The sequence below is a fragment of the Scyliorhinus canicula genome, chromosome 4, assembly GCF_902713615.1.
Source record: "Scyliorhinus canicula chromosome 4, sScyCan1.1, whole genome shotgun sequence".
NCBI classification, from domain to species: domain Eukaryota; kingdom Metazoa; phylum Chordata; class Chondrichthyes; order Carcharhiniformes; family Scyliorhinidae; genus Scyliorhinus; species Scyliorhinus canicula.
Genome location: NC_052149.1, coordinates 69,081,262 through 69,104,398, shown reverse-complemented (window position 1 = coordinate 69,104,398; position 23,137 = coordinate 69,081,262). Strand labels below are relative to the sequence as shown.

Below are 23,137 nucleotides of genomic sequence, written 5' to 3'. Positions count from 1 at the left end.
TCGCTATTGTCACAAGTAGGCTTCAATGAAGTTACTGTGAAAAGCCCCTAGTTGCCACATTCCGGCGCCTGTTCGGGGAGGCTGTTACGGGAATCGAACCGTGCTGCTGGCCTGCCTTGGTCTGCTTTCAAAGCCAGCGATTTAGCCCAGTGTGCTAAACAGCCCCTCTTAAAAAACTACCTGCTTCCACACAGCTGCCAGTGAGGTTTAATCAAGACGCGATTGATGCTTAGCTCCCACGCCTCCAGTCAGTCACGGATAATTGTCTCCCTCCCCCCAAATCTTCAAATCTTGCCTCTAGGAAATTGTCCCAGCGGAAAGGATGGTGTTAACAAAACGGTATGTCAGAGGCATAAGCTTTCACACCCCTACAAGATCTCTTGTATACCTTTGAAATGAGAAGATTAAGAGGTGATTTAATTGAGGTGTTTAAACTGATTAAAAGGTTTGATCGGTTAGATAGAGAGAAATTATGTCCTCCGGTCAGAGAATAAATGGAGGAATAACCTTAAAATTAGAGCTAATCTGTTCAGAGATGATGGCAAAAAGAATTTCTTCACACCAAGGATAGTGAAATCTAGAACTCTCTGCCCCTAGATCGACTAAAAATTTCAAAACTGAGATTTCTAGATTTTCATTAGATTAGGGGATTAAAAATTGCAGAACCTAGGTGTGATAAATGGAGATAACATACAGATCATCTATGCTCTAAATGAATGGTGGAAGAAGCTCAAGGTATGGCCTGCTCCTGCTCCTATATTTTCATTCAAACAGAGGAGAATTTCAGGTGATTTCATAAAGTTTAAAATTATGAAGGTTTAAGACAAATAAAACTGACTGTTTTCAGTGGATGATGGTTCTGGATTAAAGGGATAAAGTTGTAAAGGGATCAGAGACAGCCGGATCTCCATTTCCCCATTTTCTAAATGGGGAAATGCTTAGGAAATCAGAAGCACAAAGGGACTTGGGAGTCCTTGTTCACGATTCTCTTAAGGTTAACGTGCAGGTTTAGTCGGCAGTTAAGAAGGCAAATGCAATGTTAGCATTCATGTCAAGACGGCTAGAATACAAGACCAGGGATGTACTTTTGAGGCTGTATAAGGCTCTGGTCGGACCCCATTTGGAGTATTGTGAGCAGTTTTGGGCCCCGTATCTAAGGAAGGATGTGCTGGCCTAGGAAAGAGTCCAGAGGAGGTTCACAAGAATGATCCCTGGAATGAAGAAATTGTCGTATTAGGAACGGTTGAGGACTCTGGGTCTGTACTCGTTGGAGTTTAGAAAGATGAGGGGGGATCTTATTGAAACTTACAGGATACTGCGAGGCCTGGATAGAGTGGACGTGGAGAGGATATTTCCACTTGTAGGAAAATCTAGAACCAAGTGCTACCGTACTTGGGCAACACGGTAGCACAAGTGGATAGCACTGTAGCTTCACAGCGACAGGGTCCCAGGTTCGATTCCCTGCTGGGTCACTGTCTGTGCGGAGTCTCTGGTTTCCTCCCACAGTCCAAAGACGTGCAGGTTAGGTGGATTGGCCATGATAAATTGCCCTTAGTGACCAAAAAGGTTTGGAGGGATTATTGGGTTATGGAGATAGGGTGGAAGTGAGGGCTTAAGTGAGTAGGTGCAGACTTGATGGGCCGAATGGCCTCCTTCTGCACTGTATGTTCTATGTTGGAGTACTCTGTCAATGCTGACAGTATGTTCATTCCCATTGAGATATGCGTCGTGCCCATTGTCGCTGTTGCAATGGTTAGGACAGCAGCTATTCTCTGTCACAGGTGATGGACACCAACAGAGTGTCTCACCATGTGCCCATTCAGGAGGAACCTAGCACTGTGGAATTACATAGAAATTGCATCACAATTGAAAGCAGTCATTAAAAATACAAGGAGCTCATTCCTATTGTTAATTGAAGATACTGTTGGATGCTCATGTAAGCCTTAAACAGTCAATGAATGCCCATCGGAGAAGGAATGATGAATACTTTGGTCTTTTTTTCAATTACATTAACGTCGGCAACAGCCAAAACAGTTCTACTTCATGATTATTCCTCCTACTCAGGAAATTGTGTTGTTACCATCAGTGAGATGAGAGACCGGTGGGAACACTTTGTGCGGAAAGCAAAATGTCAACTTTCTGACAACGGGATGAAAGAAGGGAGTTAAGGTTTCAGTGGATTGAAGGTGGATTGAGCTTCCCGGCTGGAAGTGGTGGAACCCACTTTTAATGCATTACCATGTTATGCATACACATTAAAACACTATTTCACCAAATTAAATAGGTGTCTCTGCAGTGAACAAGAAACAGTTGCGGTCAGGTTTATGACTGGTTAAAGGCGGTATGCAGCAGATGAGATGGTCTTCCTGGTGGAGTTGGACTGAGTTGGAGCTGCTTTTCCTTCTTGTGGTACTTTGTTGGACCATGGGAGAGGACAGTAAGAAGTCTTACAACACCGGGTTAAAGTCCAACATGTTTGTTTCAAACACTAGCTTTCGGAGCACTGCTCCTTCCTCAGGTGAACCATCATGGGAGTGGAGGCATCAACGCACTGAGATTGGGTGATGGATATGGCTGACCTAGGGAGGGAGGCTGGGTCGTGGAGGACACATGAGGGATCGGTGTGTCAGAGGTAGGAAGTTGGACCACACAGGGAAGGTCAGTTTCCACAGATGGGAAATGAAGCATAATTGTGGGTAGATCCATAGTTATAGAAGAACGGTCAATGGTGAGATCTTGAGAGTTGAGGGTAACAGAGGACAGGGTGATGGAGTGAGCGTTGAGGCCGATAGATGGAAGATCAACAGTGATTGAGCGAGGAGCAGCAATTTAGGTTATCTGGTCTGGGTGGGATGGGAGAAAGATGAGCAGATGGTGGCAGCAGTTGAGGTTTTCTGTGAGGAAAAAGATGAGAAGGTTATAGCGGCAGCTGTTGTTTCAAGGCATCTACTTACACAGCCAGACTGCTGGTGCTGGATTGCAGGGAATGAATACCTCCCGGGTGCCCTTTAAATATGATCCCTGGGTCTTCATGTATGTTAACAACGGGGCCATCGACTTCCTTCCACCCCACCGCAATATTGCCTGGGCAGCTTGTCCGTGAAGATCTAAATAGCTGGTCGCCACGTAGTTGCATGTCGCCAGCCGTTCCACATACAGGTGGAGTTTACGCAGACTTCCAAAACAAGATTGTGGCTATAGGGATTTAATTTGTCAATGTAGAGGATCCAGAAACAAACAATCTAGTAGATTTGTAGCAACAGAAAAAATGGTTTCAGATAAGGAGTACTTTGGCCTACATCCATTTGGCATTTAGTAACACAAAGGGGAATTCAGCCTTATGGCATTTGTATCGTATAAAGATATGGATCAAACAGTTGGTGATGAATTAGCCTGATGTGAGACACTGGACTTGGATGTCCATATATCAAGATGGCTGCCTGTTATTGATAATTCTGTCTTCCTCATAGGTGATAAGAAAATATTGAGGCTTTGTAGCTGATGGAAAACGGTCTGGCTGCTATGATTAGGTTGCAAAGTGTTATAACCCGCACGAGACATACGGGGTGGGACCAATTAGTCTCCCGTGAGTCTTGCCGTGTATGAGCTTCCCCACTGAGTGGCGGCGGTCCCATCAGCGGAACCATGGACACTATGTATAATTGCTCCGCCCGTGTGGGAGCTGTGCAGGGAAGTCTCGACTGGGACCAGTGTGCAATGTGTAAATAGTTTTTTGTTCAATAAACAAACAATTTCTTTTAGCCTCTCATGTGGACTCCTCTGTGGACGCTGTTGGTGACGAGGTTAAAGTGGAACTGCAGACGACACGCTAATCGTTGGAAACCAGGCCATCTCTACGTGAACCACTGGGGAAAGATTTACAATACTTTCAAAATGCCACTCTTCAGGAAATTGGGTGCATTTGTTGCGAGTGTAGAAGATTGGATGCAATGTATAGAACTTATACGTTACTTTTTCAGGGCTAACATGGTATTTGGTGAGGAGTGCCCATGACTGCTACTGACTGCCCGTGGAGTACCCACTTTTGGCGCAATCAAAAGCCTGACATATCCTGCATCCCCGGATACTAAGTCATTCGAAGAGTTGGTGATGTAGTGGTGGACTATTACGACCCCAGGCTATCGGTCAGCATACAAAGCTACCGTTTTAACACGGCAGAAAGAACCCTAGGGGTGTCTATAACAGTGTTTTTGACACACTTAAGGAAACTGGCTGAATTTTGTGACTATGACTCTGCTCTCCCTAAACTGCTATGGGATACTGAGGCAAAATTGGCCACGCATACAGGAGAACCACTGGTCATGCGGGGATCACGATGACCCCAGTAGTCTACGGACAACATTCGTATAATTACCACTAATTATAGTAAAAGGGCATGGCCCTGTTTGCTAAGGCACAATTGGCTGCAGCGTCTCCATTTTGATTGGCAGCAAATTTTCCAGATGGGCGCTGGAGGCCTCTATGAGATACTGTGAAAGTGCCCCAAAATTTTTCAGGATGGCTTGGGGAAAATAAAGGGACCATGGCGAAAATTCATGTAAACCATGATTCACAACCAAAGTATTTTCATGCTTGCCCGGTTCCCTACACATTGCTATCAGAGGTTGAGGCAGAACTCGGATGATTAGAAGACCCAGGGATCATCAGTCTGGTTAAAATCGCAGATTGGGCAACACCGATGGTCCCTGTCCTGAAGCTGGACAAAACTGCTTGCCTTTGTTGGGGTTTTTTCAACTGACTGCGAATAAGGCCTCCAGATTGGATCAGTACCTGGGATCGAGGACTCATGTCCAAAATTGGCTGGAGGTCACTCATTCACAAACCTCGATTTGTGCCATGAATACCACCAACGCCACCTAGAGCCAATGAAGTCATAGCTGCATTGCACTTCATCAATATGTTGCCAGTTACAGTGACCCAAATACGTGAGTGGACACAAACGGATCCCCTATTATCCAAAGTTCACCATATTATATTAGCGGTGGGCCACCATCGTAAATTACCCATTTTCACCACCAAAGTAGCGGAGTTCAGTGTGAAGACGGCATCCTCCTCTGGAGGACTCGCGTTGTGGTCCGTATAAAGGTCAGGGCTCCAGACTAAGGGATTTTCAGAACGGATACCCGGGCGTGTCCAAAATGTAAAATGCTCACCCTCAGCTATGTCTGGTGGTCAGGCCTGGCCCTGGACATAGAGCAACTGACCCAACAATGTAGTGTGTGCCAGGGGCTACAGATACCTCCGCCTGCTGCACCCCTTCATCCCTGGAAGTGGCCGGTACGGCCTTCAGTATGGGTTGATGCCAACTTTGCCGCCCCTTTCAAGGCTCCATGGTCCTGATCATAATCAACATATGCTCAAAATTACTGGAGGCCCACAGGATTGCCTCCACGACTTCCAGGGCCACTATAGAGAAACTGCGCCTCTGGTTTAGCACACATGGCATCCCGACAATCACACACCACTTACGAGTGAGGTGTTCGGAGATTTCATGAAATCTAAGAGGGGGTGATACATCCGCACAGTCCTATATCACCCAACTTCAAATGGGCTAGCCGAAAAAATGGTGCAAACGTTCAAGATGGGATTAAAAAAGCAGACCTCGGGCTCCCTCGACACACGCCTTGCCAGATTCTTATTTTGTTATCGAACCACTCCACATGCCGCAGCTGGCATAGTACCGGCAGAACTTCTGATGGGCTGCAGACTTTGGACCCATGTCAGCCTTGCTTTTCCAGATATCGGTGGGAAAATATGCCGCAGTCAAGAACAACATGCATGCCCAGGCAAGCATAAACAGACCAGACAGTTCATACCAGGTGATGCAGTCTATGTTCGGAACTTCGGTGACGGTGACAAGTGGGTTCCAGGCACGGTAGTACAACAAACAGGACTGATATGAAAAATGAAATGAAAATCGCTTATTGTCACGCGTAGGCTTCAGTGAAGTTACTGTGAAAAGCCCCTAGTCGCCACAATCCACCATCTGTTCGGGGAGGCTGGTACGGGAAATCATAGCAGGTTCAGGTACAGCACCAAGAAATGAAGCGACAGCCAGATCATCCCTGCACCAAGAGACCAGGACACAAAACTAATCCAGAGGAGCTAGCTTTGGTTCAGACAGCCCGACACCAGCAGCTTTGAAGCCGTTGCCCCAAGGGGGACCCGATGCAGAAATGAAGGAGATTGAGGATTTTAACACCTACCTGGAGACCCAGGCATCAGAGGTTCCTGCTGGTAGACAGACTGATGAGCAGCCACCAGTAGTTTTCCAACCACGATGATCAGCGAGGAAATGGTGTTCGCCATCTAGATATTCACTGCGTGATCCCACTCCACATGTGCATGAAGCGCTGCCGCAGGCAAAATGAAGCCCTCCTACTCCCCCCTCTTCAGAGGAATCTTTGGACTTTGCGGGGGAGGGATGTTATAACCTTTACGAGGGTGGGACCAATTAGTCTCCCCATGACTCTTGTTGTGTATGAGCTTCCCCGTTGAGGGGTGGCGGTCTCATCAGTTGAGCCATGGACAATATGCACAAAAGCTCAGCCCAAGTGGGAGCCGAGCAGAGAAGTCCCGACTGTGTACAACATGTAACTAGTTTCTTGTTCAATAAAAAAACAGATACTTTCAGCCTCTTGTGTGGACTCCTCTGCGAAAACAATACAGAGAAGCAAGAAAATGCTGCTGTAATTCCTCATTTCCAACTGGTGAAACCACTGTTTAACATGGTGTGGGGTCTATATCCATATTACGGAGAGGAGGATGATGGAACTACACTCACTTGCTTCATAGTGAGTTGTGCTGCTACGGAGAAACTCTTACCTCCTGATCTCTTAATGACAGATTAAACATATATTTGTCAGTTGACCAATCAGTAACTATCACACTGGCTGAGGTGAGCAGTGTCTGGATATGTCTGGATATGTTTGGATACGTCTGACTCCAAGGAAACAATCAAAGTTCAGAACTATGGGCTGCATTTTCCCTCTGGGGATGAAAAAATGAGATCAGGACTGTTTCTGGGTCCTGAACCCACCACTCCCTCTCACCAGGAGGATTTTCAAAAGACAGCACCTTCAATTACCATGGGGACGGGTTTTCTATCCTATTAAGGATGGTGAGCAGGTTCCTGAAGCTGGCAGGCCATTCAGAGGCCTTCCACTTTGAGAGGAGCAGCAGATTGTAATGGAAAGTAAACAAAAGAGAGCACACTTTAAAATTAAATTTTAAAATTTAAAATCTTCAATATTTAAAAATTATAAATTTTAAAATAGGTTCATGAACCAAAGCTCCGCTGTGGGAAGGGAGATCTTGTACAGAAAGGTAAGTTGTTAAAATTGACTTAAAGTTTCCTTTTGACTCAGTTGCACAAGAGCGTTCCTGTGGTCCCACAAGGAAAGCTTGGGTTATCCCTTTGCTGGAGTTTGCCCTTGCTCCCCCACCTCTCTGGGGTCAAAGGAGCAATTCAAGCCCCACCTTTTTAATGTGTGATATTATAGAGTTAGAGGATAATCCACCCACATGATTTTATCTGAACAAATGGGAGAATTTTAGTACAATTGATATGTCTTCCCATTTGTTGCTGGCATGTAATTGCTGCAATTGCAAATTCAGCATGTAAATAGATTAGATCGGTGTAGAAATAGAAGTGATAGTGCATGCTGAGTCTGAACCATTTCACAGCGTGCACTATCTTTATCTGTTTCAATCACACACTTCTACTTTTAAAATTTAATTATACTACTTTAATTTAGGCATCTTAACAAAGCTCAATCGTATTTTGCTAACCTTTCATCTTTGTTACCTTGCATTCTTTATTATAGATTTAGTAAAGCTTGTACATACGCAGCACCAATCTGCTTTTATCTGCCTGTGCATCAATTTACCGTTACAGAGCTGCTTTAAGAAGGAGGATCGTAACGGTGCTATTGGATTCCATTACCACACAAATTGCAGGTTTATTGCTGCTGTCATTATTTAAAACCTTTTATCGCATACTCGCTTAATCCTTGTGTAAGCCTGGATGCTGAGTGCCAACCAGGTATTACGCTGAGCTTTATCCTATACACACTTCACATCTCCATTCCAGCAAGGGCCATAAAATAGCGATCAGGAGCAAGTATAGTGCACTGGTTGATTTTTTTTCCCCCCTTTAACTTACCCAGGAACTCTGAATTCAATTACGAATTAACATCACTCTGGATGATAGGCAATTCAGTACAAGTCAGAGTTAAACTTCCGACCTTCCTGTTCTATGGAGCTGAATTCTACACCAAAATCCATTTACAAAGTGGGAAAATCCTCAACTGTTCACATTATTTGTTGTTAAACTGTATATGTAATTAGCAACAATCGTGAATGTTTCGATATTCTTACCTTTAGACACCATCACAACAGAGTAATGTCCATGACAATGAACTGGAAGACATATCTCCTACCAGTCAATGGAGCTCATATGCTTTGGGGAGGAGGGATGTACCACCAGAGAACATCATTAAAAAGGTTAGACCCTTGTGGATTTCACTTTCTGCTGCCCTATTCTATAACTTCATGTTTTGTGGTTTTATACTTGTTCTATGAAGTTCCTTTGTATTCTTAACAGTGTATTTTGTTTCATTTTGTCACTTTGGTTTACACTTTCCAAACAGTGAGTTGAACACTTTGACATACATGTTTTATGTGTATCTTGAAAAATAAATTGTTGCTCTGTTCAGTTTTGAATGTATGCTTTGTGACAGCCAAAGGGCCAATTTTAACTTACAATGGGAGAGGACAGCAATCTTCAACAGAGACTTGGCAGATTTTTACTGCCAGGCCTCATCGGAATGCTGCTGGTCGGCTGTTTGGCTATTTCCAGTGGAAGGCAGCAGCTGGCCAACAGAGGGAAGCACAGTAGCTTCCACAAAAGAGGATGGTTACTGGGAAGCAAGGTAATGGAGAAAGCAAGGTGTTGCTCAGGAGAGGAGGGGCAGCAAAGGCCTTACTTTCTTTGTGGTATCTTAGTCTACCACCAAACTATTGGTGTTAAAATGCAGAAGAGGTGGGAAATTAGGCTGCTTCATTTGAATTACTCCCCAGCTGTTTCCAAAAGAGGAGTCAAAGTTGTGCCTCATCAATTGAAATTGGACCACTGATGGATACCTCAAAATACCCTTCTCTAGGCTGATTGGGTTTTGTTTGTTTTCAGCTTGTACATTGTAATGCTGAAAAATAAGAATGGCAAAATAAAAGATAGGAGAAATAAAGGGAATAAACAGGAAGGACCCTTACCGTGATGTCAGCCTAACTGGCCTATAATTCTCTGTTTTGCTCTCCCTCTTTTCTTGAATAGCAGTCTTATGTTGGCTAACCTTCAATCCTCCGGGATCATTCTAGAATCTAGGGAATTTTGGAAAATTATAACTAGCGCATCCATTATCTTTGCAGCTACCTCTTTTAGAATTCTACAATGTAGGCCATCAGATCCAGGGATGTGTCGGTCTTTAGTCCCTTAGGTTTCAACAACTTTTCTCTACTGAGCCGGGATTCTCCCCTACCCGGTGGGGCGGGGGGTCCCGGCGAAACAGAGTGGCGCCAACCACTCCGGCGTCGGGCCTCCCCAAAGGTGCGGAATTCTCCGCATCTTTAGGGGCTAGGCCCGCGCCGGAGTGGTTGGTGCCACGCTGACTGGTGCCAAAACCGGCGCCAACGGCCTTTGATGCCTGCCGCCCAGCATCGGGGCTGGCCGAAAGGCCTTCGCCGGTTCGCGCATCATAGAACAAGTATAAAACCACAAAACATGAAGTTATAGAATAGTGGCCACTGACGTCACCACCGGTGCATGCGTGGTAGGGGGGTTCTCTTCCGCCTCCGCCATGGTGGAGGCCGTGGCGGCGGCGGAAGAAAAAGAGTGCCCCCACGGCACTGGCCCGCCCGCCGATCGGTGGGCCCTGATCACGGGCCAGGCCACCGTGGGGGCACCCCCCGGGATCCGATCGCCCCGCGCCCCCCCAGGACCCTGGGGGCCCGCTCGCGTCGCCACTCCCGCCGGCACCAGAGATGCTAAAATTCCCACCGGCGGGAGAGGCCTGTCAGCGGCGGGACTTCGGCCCATCGCGGGCCGGAGAATCGCCGCGGGGGGAACGCCGATTGGCGGGGCATGATTCCCGCTCCCGCCGATTCCCGGGTGGCGGAGAATTCTGGCCACGGCGGGGGCGGGATTTACGCCGGCCCCGGGCGATTCACCGACCCTGCGGGGATCGGAGACTTCCGCCCCTGATATTTATTATGTTAAGTTTCTCATTCTTCCAACCACCTTGGCTACCCTCTACTTCCAGTTTGTTTCTTCTACTGTGAAGATACACAAAATATTTGGTCAACATCTCTGCCATTTCCTCAATCCCCATGATAATTTTCCTATATCTGGACAGGATTCTCTGGCTTCCCAGCTGCATGTTTCTCAGCAGCGGGAGGAGTCACGCCGTTCACTGGCAGCGGGATTCTCTGGTCCAGCCGCTGACAATGAAAATTCCTATTGAAGCCACCTCACCCCATCGGAAAACTCGCGGAAGGGGATGCACTGCCAGCGGGACCAGAGAATCCTGCCGCCAGTAAACGGCCAGAGAATTCCAGCCTCTTCCTGCTAGTATATGTTTTTCCAATCTGTTTTTATATTCCTGGCCAATTCCCATCCATGCGTTTTTTCCCCTTTGTATGAACCTTTTGGTCACCTCCTGGCACATTTCGAAAGCACTCCCACTCCCAGGACTATTACAATTCTTTGCAACGTTATGAACTTCTTCTTTTAATCTAATACTATCAGTCGGTTTGTTTTGAATGTCAGGTGTGTAGGCCATACAACCCAATGATTGGCGATCTAATCAAACAGCATAATTGTAAACCGAGAGTGCTGGAAAAACCCAGCAGGCCTGGCAACATCGATCGCCTGTTTTTCCTGAATTTTTGATTGCCTTTGAAAATTTGATTTGTCTAATCTTCGTAATGATTAAATTCTTCCCCAATTATTGCACTTATATTTTTACAAGCTCCAATTAGCTCTTGCTTAATGCTCTGTCCAATAACTACTGTTAGGGGCATTGTAATCTACTTTCACCAGTGTTTTTGGACACAAGCAAATTACTGCGGATGGTGGAATCTGAAACAAAAGAGAAAATGCTGGTAAATCTCAGCAGGTCTGGCAGCATCTGTAGGGAGAGAAAAGAGCTAATGTTTCGCGTCCAATTACTCTTTGTCAAAGCTCAAGTGTTTTTGGACACTTGTTATTCCTAATTTCCACCCTTGATGATACTCCTTCTTGATCTTCTGAGCCAGGATCCTTTCTCACTATTGTTCTTATGTCATTGTTTACTATCAGGGTTATTCCCCCTCCTTTTCCATTCTCTGTCTTTTTGAACATTGTGTACCATGGAATATTTATTTCCCAAACTTGGTCATCTTTTAATCATGGTTTTGTAATGGTGATTAGATCTAAACCATTTGTTTCTATTTGGGCCACTAGTTCATCTATTTTGTTGCAAATTCTTTACACATTCAGAAAAAGAGTCTTTAATAAATATGGGCCTATTTGCTGATGCATTATTACTGTTAAACCTTCTGCCCCTTCATCTCTGACTCTGTTTGTCTCTACACAAATTGCTACATTGCTCGATTGCCTGGACTTGTTGCTTTAGATTTCTAAATCTCCATCATCATCTTTTTTTAGATTAGTTTTTTCCAGTTAAGGGGACATTTAGCATGTCTAATCCACCTGCCCAACACATATTTGGGTTGTGCGCGTGAGACCCACTCAGACACGGGGAGAATGTGCAAAAGGACAGTGACCTGGGGCCGCAATCAAACCCGGCCCTTTGGTGCCATAGGCAGCAGTGCTAACCACTGCGCCGCATTGCTGCGCTTTCCCATCACCATCCTGAACACCCCCCTAACTTTTAATTTAAACCCCAAACCTACAGCGAGAGATGAAAATGGTTTCAACTGAGCCAAGTTGTTGAAGGAAAATTTGCTGAGGTGTTATCTATCCTTCCAAAATACATTGTGGTTAATTAGACTCAGAAGGAAAGCAGTAAGCTGGAGTTGCAGTATTCCCAGCTGAAGAAACAATGTCACTGCATCTCTTACCCCTCTCACACCATTACCTCTGGTGTTCCTCAAGAATTGATTTTTGCCCCCTTCCCAGTTCTCATTTACTTGCTGCCCCTTGGAAAGATCATTCCAAAATCTCATTCCCATGTGCGCACTCATCTACATTGGCTTCTCATTAAGCAGTGCCTCAATTTTTAAATTATCAGACGGACATTTGAGCTTGCGTTAGCCATCAGCAAGAATGGTGATGCGGGCGCAAAATCCTGAAAGATTTTCCACATCCCTCACTGGTGATGCAATGAGGTTCCCGCCCCAGCAGGGTGACAACCTTATTTACATGATTTAACATATCATTAGCGAGCTTTCATGCTGGGACCTCCCCTCTCACTGAATATTCATCTGTCGCCATGCTGGTGAGACTTACAACAGCTGTATAAAAAGGAGAACCTGCCAACCTCAACTCTGAAGCGGATATTGGAGGTGAGCATTCAGATCGCCATCACCCTCTGGGGTGTCAATTGCATGGATTGGACTAGATAAGTGCAACTCCGAGCTGGGGGTGGCGGGGTGGGGTGATGATTCAGTCTTGGCATCTCAGGAGATGGGGTCAGGTCAATAACAGGCCTTAGCGGCCCTCCATGGCTGTGAGCCTCTAGGTTTCAAAGGTCTGGTGGCTGGTGTGCAAGCAGCGTTTTCTGTGTCCCCCTTGCTGGGCCTGTGGTGATATCACCACTGAGGGATTGCCCTTCCAAAGTGGCAGCTGGAAGTGGGTGGGAGCAAGAGAATTTACTCGGTCAGCACAGGGGGAATTTATGAGGTCTCTGGGTGGGTTCCCGTGAAATACCAGGCTGTATGGGAAGAGTGGAGGACTCTGACAAGGAGTGGTTACCACTTCATGAAGGCAGAAGGCACTCACACTGGGGGGAGGATAGATGTAATCAGAATGAACCCCCAACCCTCACGTTGTACTTTGCAACATGAGGGCATGAACTGTCTGGAAGTGTATACCATTGGTTATGGAAGCCGAGCTGTCAGGGATTAAAGTATGGATGGCTGGCTGTTCAAGTTGGGAGGCTTGTTTAATCTGCAGTCCATGAGAGCTGGGGGAATGAAGAGGGTGCCCTCTAAGGATGAAGCTGACTGCAAATTGCAGTCTTCACATTTATCAGGTGTGCCTCGCCTGGCACAAAGGGAAGCCAGGTGCCAAATCAACTCCCTGACCTTCCTTGATGAGTCAATTGTGACAATTTAGTCAGTATTGCAATGCGTGAGCATGCCACTGATTGGTACCCAATAGTGCAATAGCCCCCAAGCATTGAACTCCAAGGCTAACACTCAGTTCTCCATAACAGAGAGGTGGCACAGATGTTGGCCCCAATGCAAGGCATTGTGGTGAATGCACTCATCAGCCATATTGTTTGTGACATGATGTGTTGCAGCGGTTTGTTCCCCCGTGAGGGTATCAAGAGGTCTATTGAATGCACTGAACTGCCCTCACTCCTCATCCTTGGGGGTCCACATGGCCTGTTGATGTTCTCAAGGGTTGAACCACTTCATTCAGGTGGCATTGTGAGCGATAACTATAGGGAATATAGTTGGTTATTGTGAGATAGGGGAGGGAGTTAGGCTCATTGGAAAGGTGCTCACATAGGGGGACGCACATGGGTAATATCCCAGATCCTGAGAGAGCTGAGGGTCAGGGCATTGCCAGCACTCCTCATCCCTTACTTTTCTGTTCTCTTCCTTTCAATTTGTGGTTCAAGGGAATCATGAAGCCAGTCAAACTGGCAGTTCTTTTGATTGCTGGACAGCAGTAGCAGCGAAGTTAATATGCGGCTGCACGCAGCCAGGACCAGCGGCCTGCAGGGGAAGGGAAGGCAGGGCCTGCTGATCTACTGGGTGCATGGCCACAATTGGAGGAGACTCAGAGGAGAAACTCCAGGCCACAGGTCCACCATCGGAGAGCATCCTACCTCCAAATGTCAGAGGTCCAGTGCCTGAGTCGACGGAGTCCGTCCAGAGAATTGATGGACCACCTGTTCCAGATGACGCAGGACTTGGCACCACATGGACTGGGAGGTTAACCATTGCCTGTGGCCCTGAAAGTCACAGCCATGCCCCACGTAAGTGCATAAGGAAGGTGACAGATGTGCGATTTGCAAGGATCAACTTTGACCAGGACCATTTGAGACAGGATGCCAGGACCCTTATAGCTGGCCTGCACTAGATGCAGAATGTCTTTGACTGCACGCAAGTGGTCCATGGTATAGGAGCCCATCTATAAACCTGAAGGAATTCCACTCTCCCAACATCCAGATCGTGTGTGATGATGTCATGCGCATAATGCAGTTGTGCGCCCGTTTCCTGGGGAACATCCATGACAGCTGCATCTTGGGGCACTCACATATGTCAGTCATTTGGAGGGAGAACCATTGACTGGAGTGATGGTGTCTTGGGGACAAAGGGTACACACTCAGGAGGTGGATCATGACACCAGTGTGGAGTTCCCAAATATCCGCCGAGACTCGGTATAATGAGGTTCATGAATCTACGTGTGAGTCGGTAAAAAGGTGCGATTCCAGTGCCTGGACCGGTCAAGGGGGAGTTCTCCAATGCAGTCCCCAGAGGGTGACCCACATCATAGTGGTCTGCTGTGCTCTGCACAATCTGCCACTGCAATGGGACAAAGAGCTGGACCAGGAGGAGATGGAAGAGCACCACATCTCCTCGGATAAGGAGGCGGTAGTGGAGGGTGGCGAGGGGAAGCCCAAGGTGTAGACAGAGGAAGGACCTCGGGCAATAGCCAGGGTTTGCTGGGGTGTAGGGTTAGGGATGCCCTCATTGCCTCTTGGTTTGGGAACGACTGGGTCTAGGGTGTCAAAACCTCTCACACCATTGGGTCTTATAGCATTGGGTCTGGCAGCAGCCAGTTCATGGCACCGTGGCTGGCCTTGCTGCGCAGGAGGGCAGGAAAAAAAGTGGCAGAGCAAGAGTGATAGGGGACTCAATGGTAAGGGGAATAGACAGGCGTTTCTGCAGCCATAAATTAGACTCCAAGGTGGTATGTTGCCTCCCTGGTGCAAGGATCAAGGATGCCTCAGAGCAGCTGCAGGACATTCTGGAGGAGGAGGGTGAACAGCCAGCTGTCATGGTGCATAGAGGCACCAACTGTGTAGGTAACAAAACGTGATGAGGTCCTACAAGCTGAATTTAGGGAGTTAGGAGTTAAACTAAAAAGTAGGACCTCAAAGGTAGTAATCTCAAGATTGCAACCAGAGCCACGTGCTAGTCGGAGGAGGAATGTCAGCTTAGATAAAATGAATACGTGGCTTGAAAGATGGTGCAAGAGGGAGGGAATTCAAATTCCTGGGACATTGGAACCTGTTCTGGGGAGGTGGGACCAGTACAAATTGGATGGTCTGCACCTGGGCTGGACTGAAATCAATGTCCCAGAGGGAGTGTTTGCTAGTGCTCTTGGGGAGGGTTTAAACTAATGTGGCAGGGGGCTGGGAACCGATGCAGGAAGTCAGAGGGAAGTAAAGTGGGGACAGGAACAAAAGGCAGTAGGGGGAAAAGTGAAAGGCAGAGAAATCAAAGTCAAAAATCAAAAAGGGCCACAGTACAGTGTCATAATATACACCAGTGTATCATGGTGCAGACACACACTGATAGACACACACAGGGACCAGTCAACATGTACAAACACCGCAGCCAATCACCAGTTAGAATACACACACTATAAAGGCAGAGGGCACCACGGTTCCCGTTCATTCTCGATGCTGCCTTTGAGTGTAACAAGAACTCATCCAGCCCAGCACAGACTCACAACACGTGCTGAGAGAATCAACTGGTTTGGACAAGGCTTAGGTCTTTAGTTTAAGTTAGCATCATTTAGACCCACAGTCATCGTGTGTTAGTTAGTTAGAAATAGTTAATAAAATTGAGTTGAACCTTCATCAGTGTTGGAAGTGTCTGTTCATCTCTCAAGTCTACACTAGCCAACACTTCATAGTACCAGGTGTTGAGGGATGCTCGCACTTCTGAGATCTACCTTTCAGTGATCTGCCTTCCACCAGTCTCGCGCCATCCTACAGAATGGACTCCGTTCGCCTGCCACCGCCTCTCCACATTGCAGGGAATCTGGGCTCCAACTGGAAACTTTTCAAACAGCGCTTCCAGCTGTACCTCGAAGCCAGGGACCTGGAAGCTGCCTCGGACACATGGAAGATTGCTCTCTTCCTCTTCACTGCCGGTGACCATGCTCTTCACATTTACAACTCGTTCACCTTCGATGAGGGGGAGGACAAATCGAAGTTCAAGACCATAATTTTGAAGTTCGACAGCCACTGCACGGTCGAGGTCAACGAGAGCTTCGAGAGATACATGTTTCAGCAGCGAATTCAGGGTAAGGACGAGCCTTTCCAGTCCTTTATTACCCACCTCCGCGTCCTTGCACAGTCCTGCAACTACGGGTCCACCGCTGACTCCATGCTCCGTGACCAGATTGTTTTTGGTGTTCAATCTGAGCCCCTGCGCCAGCAGCTACTAAAAGTAAAGCAGCTCACTCTCTCTACGGCCATTGAGACCTGTATACTTCATGAACATGCCTCCACGCGCTACTCCTGCATCCAAGCTGCTGAAACGGCACGGCAAGCCCCTTACGAGGCAGAACGGGTCCAAATGATTAAATCTTTTCAGGCTCTGGATCTGAACGATGGCAGCCATTTCACGCGCTTTTCGCGGAACTCGCTTCCACACAGCGAGCGTGCTGACGTCACGGACCGCTTTGCGTAAGTGCGCGCTACGCTGGATCGCCCCGTGCATACGCGGTGGCGCGACGAACATCCCGACGCTCCGGCGTGCGGCAACTGCGGCTCCGCCCACTTAAAGCGGCAATGTCTCGCGAAGTCCCGACACTGCCTGCAGTGTGGCAAACGAGGCTACTACGCTGCAATGTGCAGATCTTCCATGCCTACTGTTTTTAGGAGGTCCACTCAGCCCCACAAAGGCATCAGGGCTATCCAGCCTGCCATCAATGAACCTACTCCAGACCTTGCTTCCGACTGTGCCTGCAATGACCCACAGGTCCCGTTCCAAATCGGCATCATTACTACGAACAGGATGTCCCCCAAGCGTGGCACTGAACCCATCCACGTCCACACGTCAGCCAGGGTGATGAGTGGTGTGCCACCCTTACGGTCAACCAGTCCCCTGTCAGGTTCCGCCTGGACACTGGCGCTTCTGCCAATCTCATCGCGTCGTCTGATTTCCGCAAGCTCTGCGTACAGCCTGCTGTCATGCCATCTGCCTGTAAATTGCTGGACTACAATGGCAATGCCATCGCCGCCAGCGGCTCCTGCCGCCTTGAGGTGACACATCGTGCTCACACAATCATTCTCCCGTTCGAGATTGTTGCTGCCTCAAAAGCCTCCTTGCTTGGTGTGCAGGCATGCAAGCTGCTCCACTTAGTGCAGAGAGTACACTCTCTCACTTCAAGCGATGTGTCTGCATCCTCTGACACAGACTTCAGGGCCCAATTCGACTACATCATCCAGCAATACCATGATGTTTTTGAAGGCATGGGCACGCTCCTGTACACGTATAAAATCTTACTCAAGTCCAACGCCACGCCTGTCGTTCACGCACCTCGCAGAGTCCCAGCGCCCCTCAGGAACCGCCTCAAGCAACAACTCCAGGACCTCCAGGACCAAGGAGTCATTTCTAGGGTCACGGAACTCACAGACTGGGTAAGCTCCATGGTCTGTGTCAAGAAGCCGTCCGGCGAGCTGTGGATCTGTATTGATCCTAAAGATCTGAATCAGAATATCATGCGGGAGCACTACCCGATTCCGAAATGTGAGGAGCTCACGTCCGAGATGGCCCACGCCAAAATATTCTCAAAACTGGATGCCTCGAGGGGTTTCTGGCAGATCCAACTAGATGAGTCAAGCGGGAAGCTGTGTACGTTCAACACAGCCTTTGGCAGGTTCTGCTACAACCGGATGCCATTCGGCATCATATCTGCGTCCGAAGTTTTCCACCGGATCATGGAGCAGATGATGGAGGGGATCGATGGTGTCCAGGTATATGTCGACGACATTATTATCTGGTCAACCACCCCGCAGGAACACATTGCCCGCCTTCAGTGTGTTTTCCGGTGCATCCACGAACATGGCCTCCACCTCAATAGGGCCAAATGCTCCTTCGGCCAGTCGAGTGTCAAGTTTCTGGGCGATCACATCTCCCACCAGGGGGTGCGTCTGGACGAGGACAAGATTGCAGCAATCACATCCATGAAGACGCCCGAGGACAAGAAAGCGGTCCTCCGGTTCCTGGGTATGGTGAATTTCCTCAGCAAGTTCATCCCAAATCTCGCTTCACACACCACGGCACTCAAAGACCTGATTCGCAAAACCACAGATTTCCGATGGCTCCTTGCTCACGAGCGTGAATGGAAGAAGCTGAAGGCCAATCTTTCCACGGCCCTAGTGTTGGCCTTTTTCGACCCGACCAAAGAGACCAAAATCTCTACTGATGCCAGTCAGTTGGGGATTGGTGCGGTGCTCCTGCAACGAGACGAGGCCTCGTCATGGGCTCCCGTTGCGTATGCGTCGCGGGCGATGATTCCCACAGAGCAGCACTATGCGCAAATTGAGAAAGAGTATCTCGGCCTTCTCACTGGAGTTGTGAAGTTCCACAACTACGTCTATGGGCTTCCGCAGTTCACGGTTGAAACCAACCGTTTGATAAATATTATCAAAAAGGACTTGAACGATATGATGCCTCGCCTCCAGCGTATCCTACTCAAGCTGCGCAGGTACGACTTTCAACTGATCTATACCCCTGGCAAGGAGCTTGCCGTTGCCTTTGTCCTCTCAAGGTCGATCACAACTCTGTGTGATCATGACGGCTTCATTTGCCAAATAGATGCTCAAGTTCAGCTTGCAGCCTCCCATTTGCCAGCTACGGATGCGCGACTGATGCAAATTCGCCGCGAGACAGCGGCTTATCCACTTCTGCAGCGGATGATGCGTCTAATGTCAGACGGGTGGCTCAAGGGCCAATGCCCACAATTTTACAATGTCCACGATTACCTGGCGGTTGTTGACGGGGTGCTCCTGAAATTGGATCGCATCGTTGTCCCACAAAGCATGTGCCAGCTAGTGTTGGAGCAACTCCATGAAGGCCATTTAGGAATCGAGAAGTGCCGCCGCAGGGCCAGAGAAGCTGTCTACTTGCCGGGCATCAATGAAGACATAGCCAATGTGATGCTCAACTGCTCTACCTGCCAGCGTTTTCAGCCCGCCCAACCACGGGAGACCCTGATGCCCCATGAGCTTGTCACATCGCCTTGGACCAAAGTGGGCATCGACTTGTTCCATACATAGGGCAGGGACTGTCATCATCATCGACTACTTCTCCAGTTACCTGGAGGTCATCAGGCTGCACGATCTCACATCCTTGGCTGTGATCAGGGCTTGTAAGGAGACATTTGCCCGACATGGCATTCCGCTGACGGTCATGTCAGACAATGGCCCCTGTTTCGCGAGCCAAGAATGGGCCGGCTTCGCCCAACACTACAACTTCGAGCACATTACGTCCAGTCCCCTATACCCCCAATCCAATGGGAAGACGGAAAAGGGGGTCCACATCGTTAAGCGGCTCCTCAGCAAGGCCGCCGACGCCGGCTCAGATTTCCATCTTGCTCTGCTGGCCTATCGCTCCGCCCCGCTCTCCACCGGCCTGTCGCCTGCTCAGCTGCTAATGAATCCCACCCTCAGAACGACGGTGCCATCAATTCTCGTTCCCAACCTCGTTTATATCCCGGTGCTCCACCGCATGCACATGTCTCAACTGCAGCAGAAAACATCCTACGACGCACAGGCTGCTGACATTCCTGACATCCATCTACGCGACAAGGTTCGCATCCACCTCCCGGATGGTGGCTGGTCTGCGCCTGCGGTCGTTCTAAGGCTCCTTCCTGGTCCGCTTACCGGATGGAACCATTCGGCGTTGCAACAGGCGTGCTCTTCGCCTGGTTCCAGGGTCGTCATGGGATCCTCCGACCAGCTCTCCTACTGATCCCGTCGTGGACTGTGTGGCGCTTCCGGTCACTCTGCCTGCCCCTGACAGTGCTGCAGCCCTCCCGGCTCCTGAGCCGCCAGCCATTGCCCCACCCTTGAGGCGGTTAACCAGAGTTCGTCGCCCACCTCAGAGACTGAACTTATGAACTCTGTACACATGTGGTCTCTCTGAAATGTTCTTTTTTCCTATATCCTTTATTGTTGCATTCGTTATCCAGTGATTTGTAAATAGATTTGTTGGTTGTTCCAGTTCATGGTAGTCATCTGCACCAGGCACCTTCCTCTGTAAATAGTCTTGTTCCCTGTATATAGCTTTGTACATATGTCTTCGCACCTCACAAGTAGCCAGGTACATTCTCCACACATCCACACTATTTATTATCACATGCCCATATCAACATTTTTTATAAAAGGGGGGATGTCATAATATACACCAGTATATCATGGTGCAGACACACACTGATGGACACACACAGGGACTAATCAACATGTACAAACACCGCAGCCAATCACCAGTTAGAATGCACACACTATAAAGGCAGAGGGCACCACGGTTCCCGCTCATTCTGGGTGCTGCCTCTGAGTGTAACAAGAACTCATCCAGTCCAGCACAGACTTACAAAACATGCTGAGAGAATCAACTGGTTCTAGTTTAAGTTAGCATCATTTAGACCCACATTCATCGTGTGTTAGTTAGTTAGAAATAGTTAATAAAATTGAATTGAACCGTCATCAGTGTTGGAAGTGTCTGTTCATCTCTCAAGTTTACACTAGCCAACACTTCATACAGAATACTGGAGACTGGAGAACTTAGTGAATGGGTCCAGTAAGGCTAAGAGAAATAAAACACAGGGAGAGTGCACAAACCATTACCGGACAGGTGGTCTAAGAAAGCAGGGCAGAGAGGGAAGTCTAGATTAAACTGCATTTATTTCAATGCAAGAGGCCTGACCGGCAAGGCAGATGAACTCAGGGCATGGATGGGTATTTGGAACTGGGATATTATAGCCATAACTGAAACATGGCTAAGGGAAGGGCAGACTGGCAGCTCAATGTTCCGGGACACAGATGCTGTAGGAACGATAGAACAGGAGGTAAGAGAGGACGGGGAGTTGCGTTTTCGATTAGGGACAGTATCACGGCAGTACAGAGAGAGGATATAGCCGAGGGTTTCCCCACTAAATCTCTATGGGAAGAACTGAAAAATAAGAAGAGAGAGATAACTTTGATAGGATTATACTGCAGGCCTCCAAATAGTCAGCGGGAAACTGTGGAGCAAATATGTTAGGAGATTACACATAGTTGCAAGAATCATAGAATCAACATGGAATTTACAGTGTAGAAGGAGGCCATTCAGCCCATCGAATCTGCACCGATCCCTGGAAAGAGCACCCCACCCAAGTCCACACCTCCACCCCATCCCCGCAACACAGTAACTCCACCTAACCCTCTTTGGACACAAAGGGCAATTTAGCATAGCCAATCCACCTAACTTGCACATCTTTGGACTGTGGGAGGAAACTGGAGCACCTGGAAGAAATGCACGCAGACACAGGGAGAATGTGCAGACTCCGCACAGACAGTGACCCAAGCCGGGAATCAAATCTGGGATCTTGGAGCTGTGAAGCAACAGTGATAACCAACTGTTCTACCATGCTGCCCTAAAAGGAGGCCGTTAGGCTTATCGAGCCTGCACTGGCCCTTGGAACCAGCACCCCACATAAGCCCACACCTGCACCCTATCCCCATAACCCAGTAACCTCACCTAACCTAACCTTTTTGGACACTAAGGGCAATTTTAGCATGGCAATCCACCTAATCTGCATATCTTTGGACTGTGGGAGGAAACCAGAGCACCCAGAGGAAACCCACGCACACAGGGAGAGCGTGCAGCCTCCACTCAGACAGTGACCAAGCCAGGAATTGAACCTCGGACCCTGGAGCTGTGAAGCGACAGTGCTAACTACTATGCTACCGTGCCGCAAAGAAAAACAGGGTGGTAATAGTTGGGGACTTTAACTTTTCTAACTTTAACTGGGACAGCCATAGGATTAGGGGCTTGGATGGAGAGAAATTTGTTGAGTGTATTCAAGAGCAATTTCTCATTCAGTATGTGGATGGTCCAACTAGAGAGGAGGCAAAACTTGACCTCCTCTTGGGAAGTAAGGAAGGGCAGGTGACATAAGTTTGAGTGAGGCATCACTTTGGCACCAGTGATGATAATTCCATTAGTTTTAAGATAGCTATGAAGAATGATAGGTCTGGCCCAAAAGTTAAAATTCTAAATCGGGGCAAGGCCAATTCTGATGGTATTATACAGGAATTTTCAAAAGTTGATTGGGGGAGTTTGTTGCCAGTCAAAGGGACGGCTGGTAAGTGGAAGGCTTTCAAAAATGTGTTAACCAGGGTTCAGGGTAAGCACATTCCCTTTAGAGTGAAGGGCAAGGCTGGTAAAAGTGGGAACCCTGGATAACTCATGATATTGAGGCCCTGGTCAGAAAGAAGAAGGAGACATATGACATGCATAGGCAGCTGAGATCAAGTTGGTCCCTTGAAGAGTATAGAGGGAGTCGGAGTAGAGTTAAGAGAGAAATCAGGAGGGAAAAAAGGGGACATGTGATTGCTTCGGCAGATAAGGCAAAGGAGAATCCAAAGAGCTTCTACAAATACATAAAGGGCAAAAGAGTAACGAGGGAGAGAGTAGGGCCTCTTAAGGATCCACAAGGCCATCTATGTGCGAATCCACAAGAGATGGGTGAGATCCTAAATTAATATTTCTCATTGGTATTTACTGTTGAGAAAGGCATGGATGTTCAGGAACTTGGGAAAATAAATACTGATGTCTTGAGGAGTGTACATATTATAGAGAAGGAGGTTCTGGAAGTCTTAAAGCGCATCAAGGTAGGTAAATCCCCAGGACCTGGTGAAATGTATCCCAGGACATTGTG

General features: G+C 48.0%; 1 protein-coding gene across 4 annotated transcripts in view; it reads left to right on the top strand.

Annotated features, from left to right (window-relative positions):
• The window catches only part of lrrc7 (leucine rich repeat containing 7), a 1,013,254-nt gene that overhangs the window by 931,386 nt on the left and 58,731 nt on the right, over positions 1-23,137 (top strand). For all 4 annotated transcript variants that reach the window (XM_038794406.1, XM_038794408.1, XM_038794407.1 and 1 more), the window contains one exon: positions 8,407-8,526. In XM_038794406.1, the coding sequence (XP_038650334.1) occupies positions 8,407-8,526 (120 nt within the window). The remainder of the gene's footprint in view (positions 1-8,406; positions 8,527-23,137) is intronic.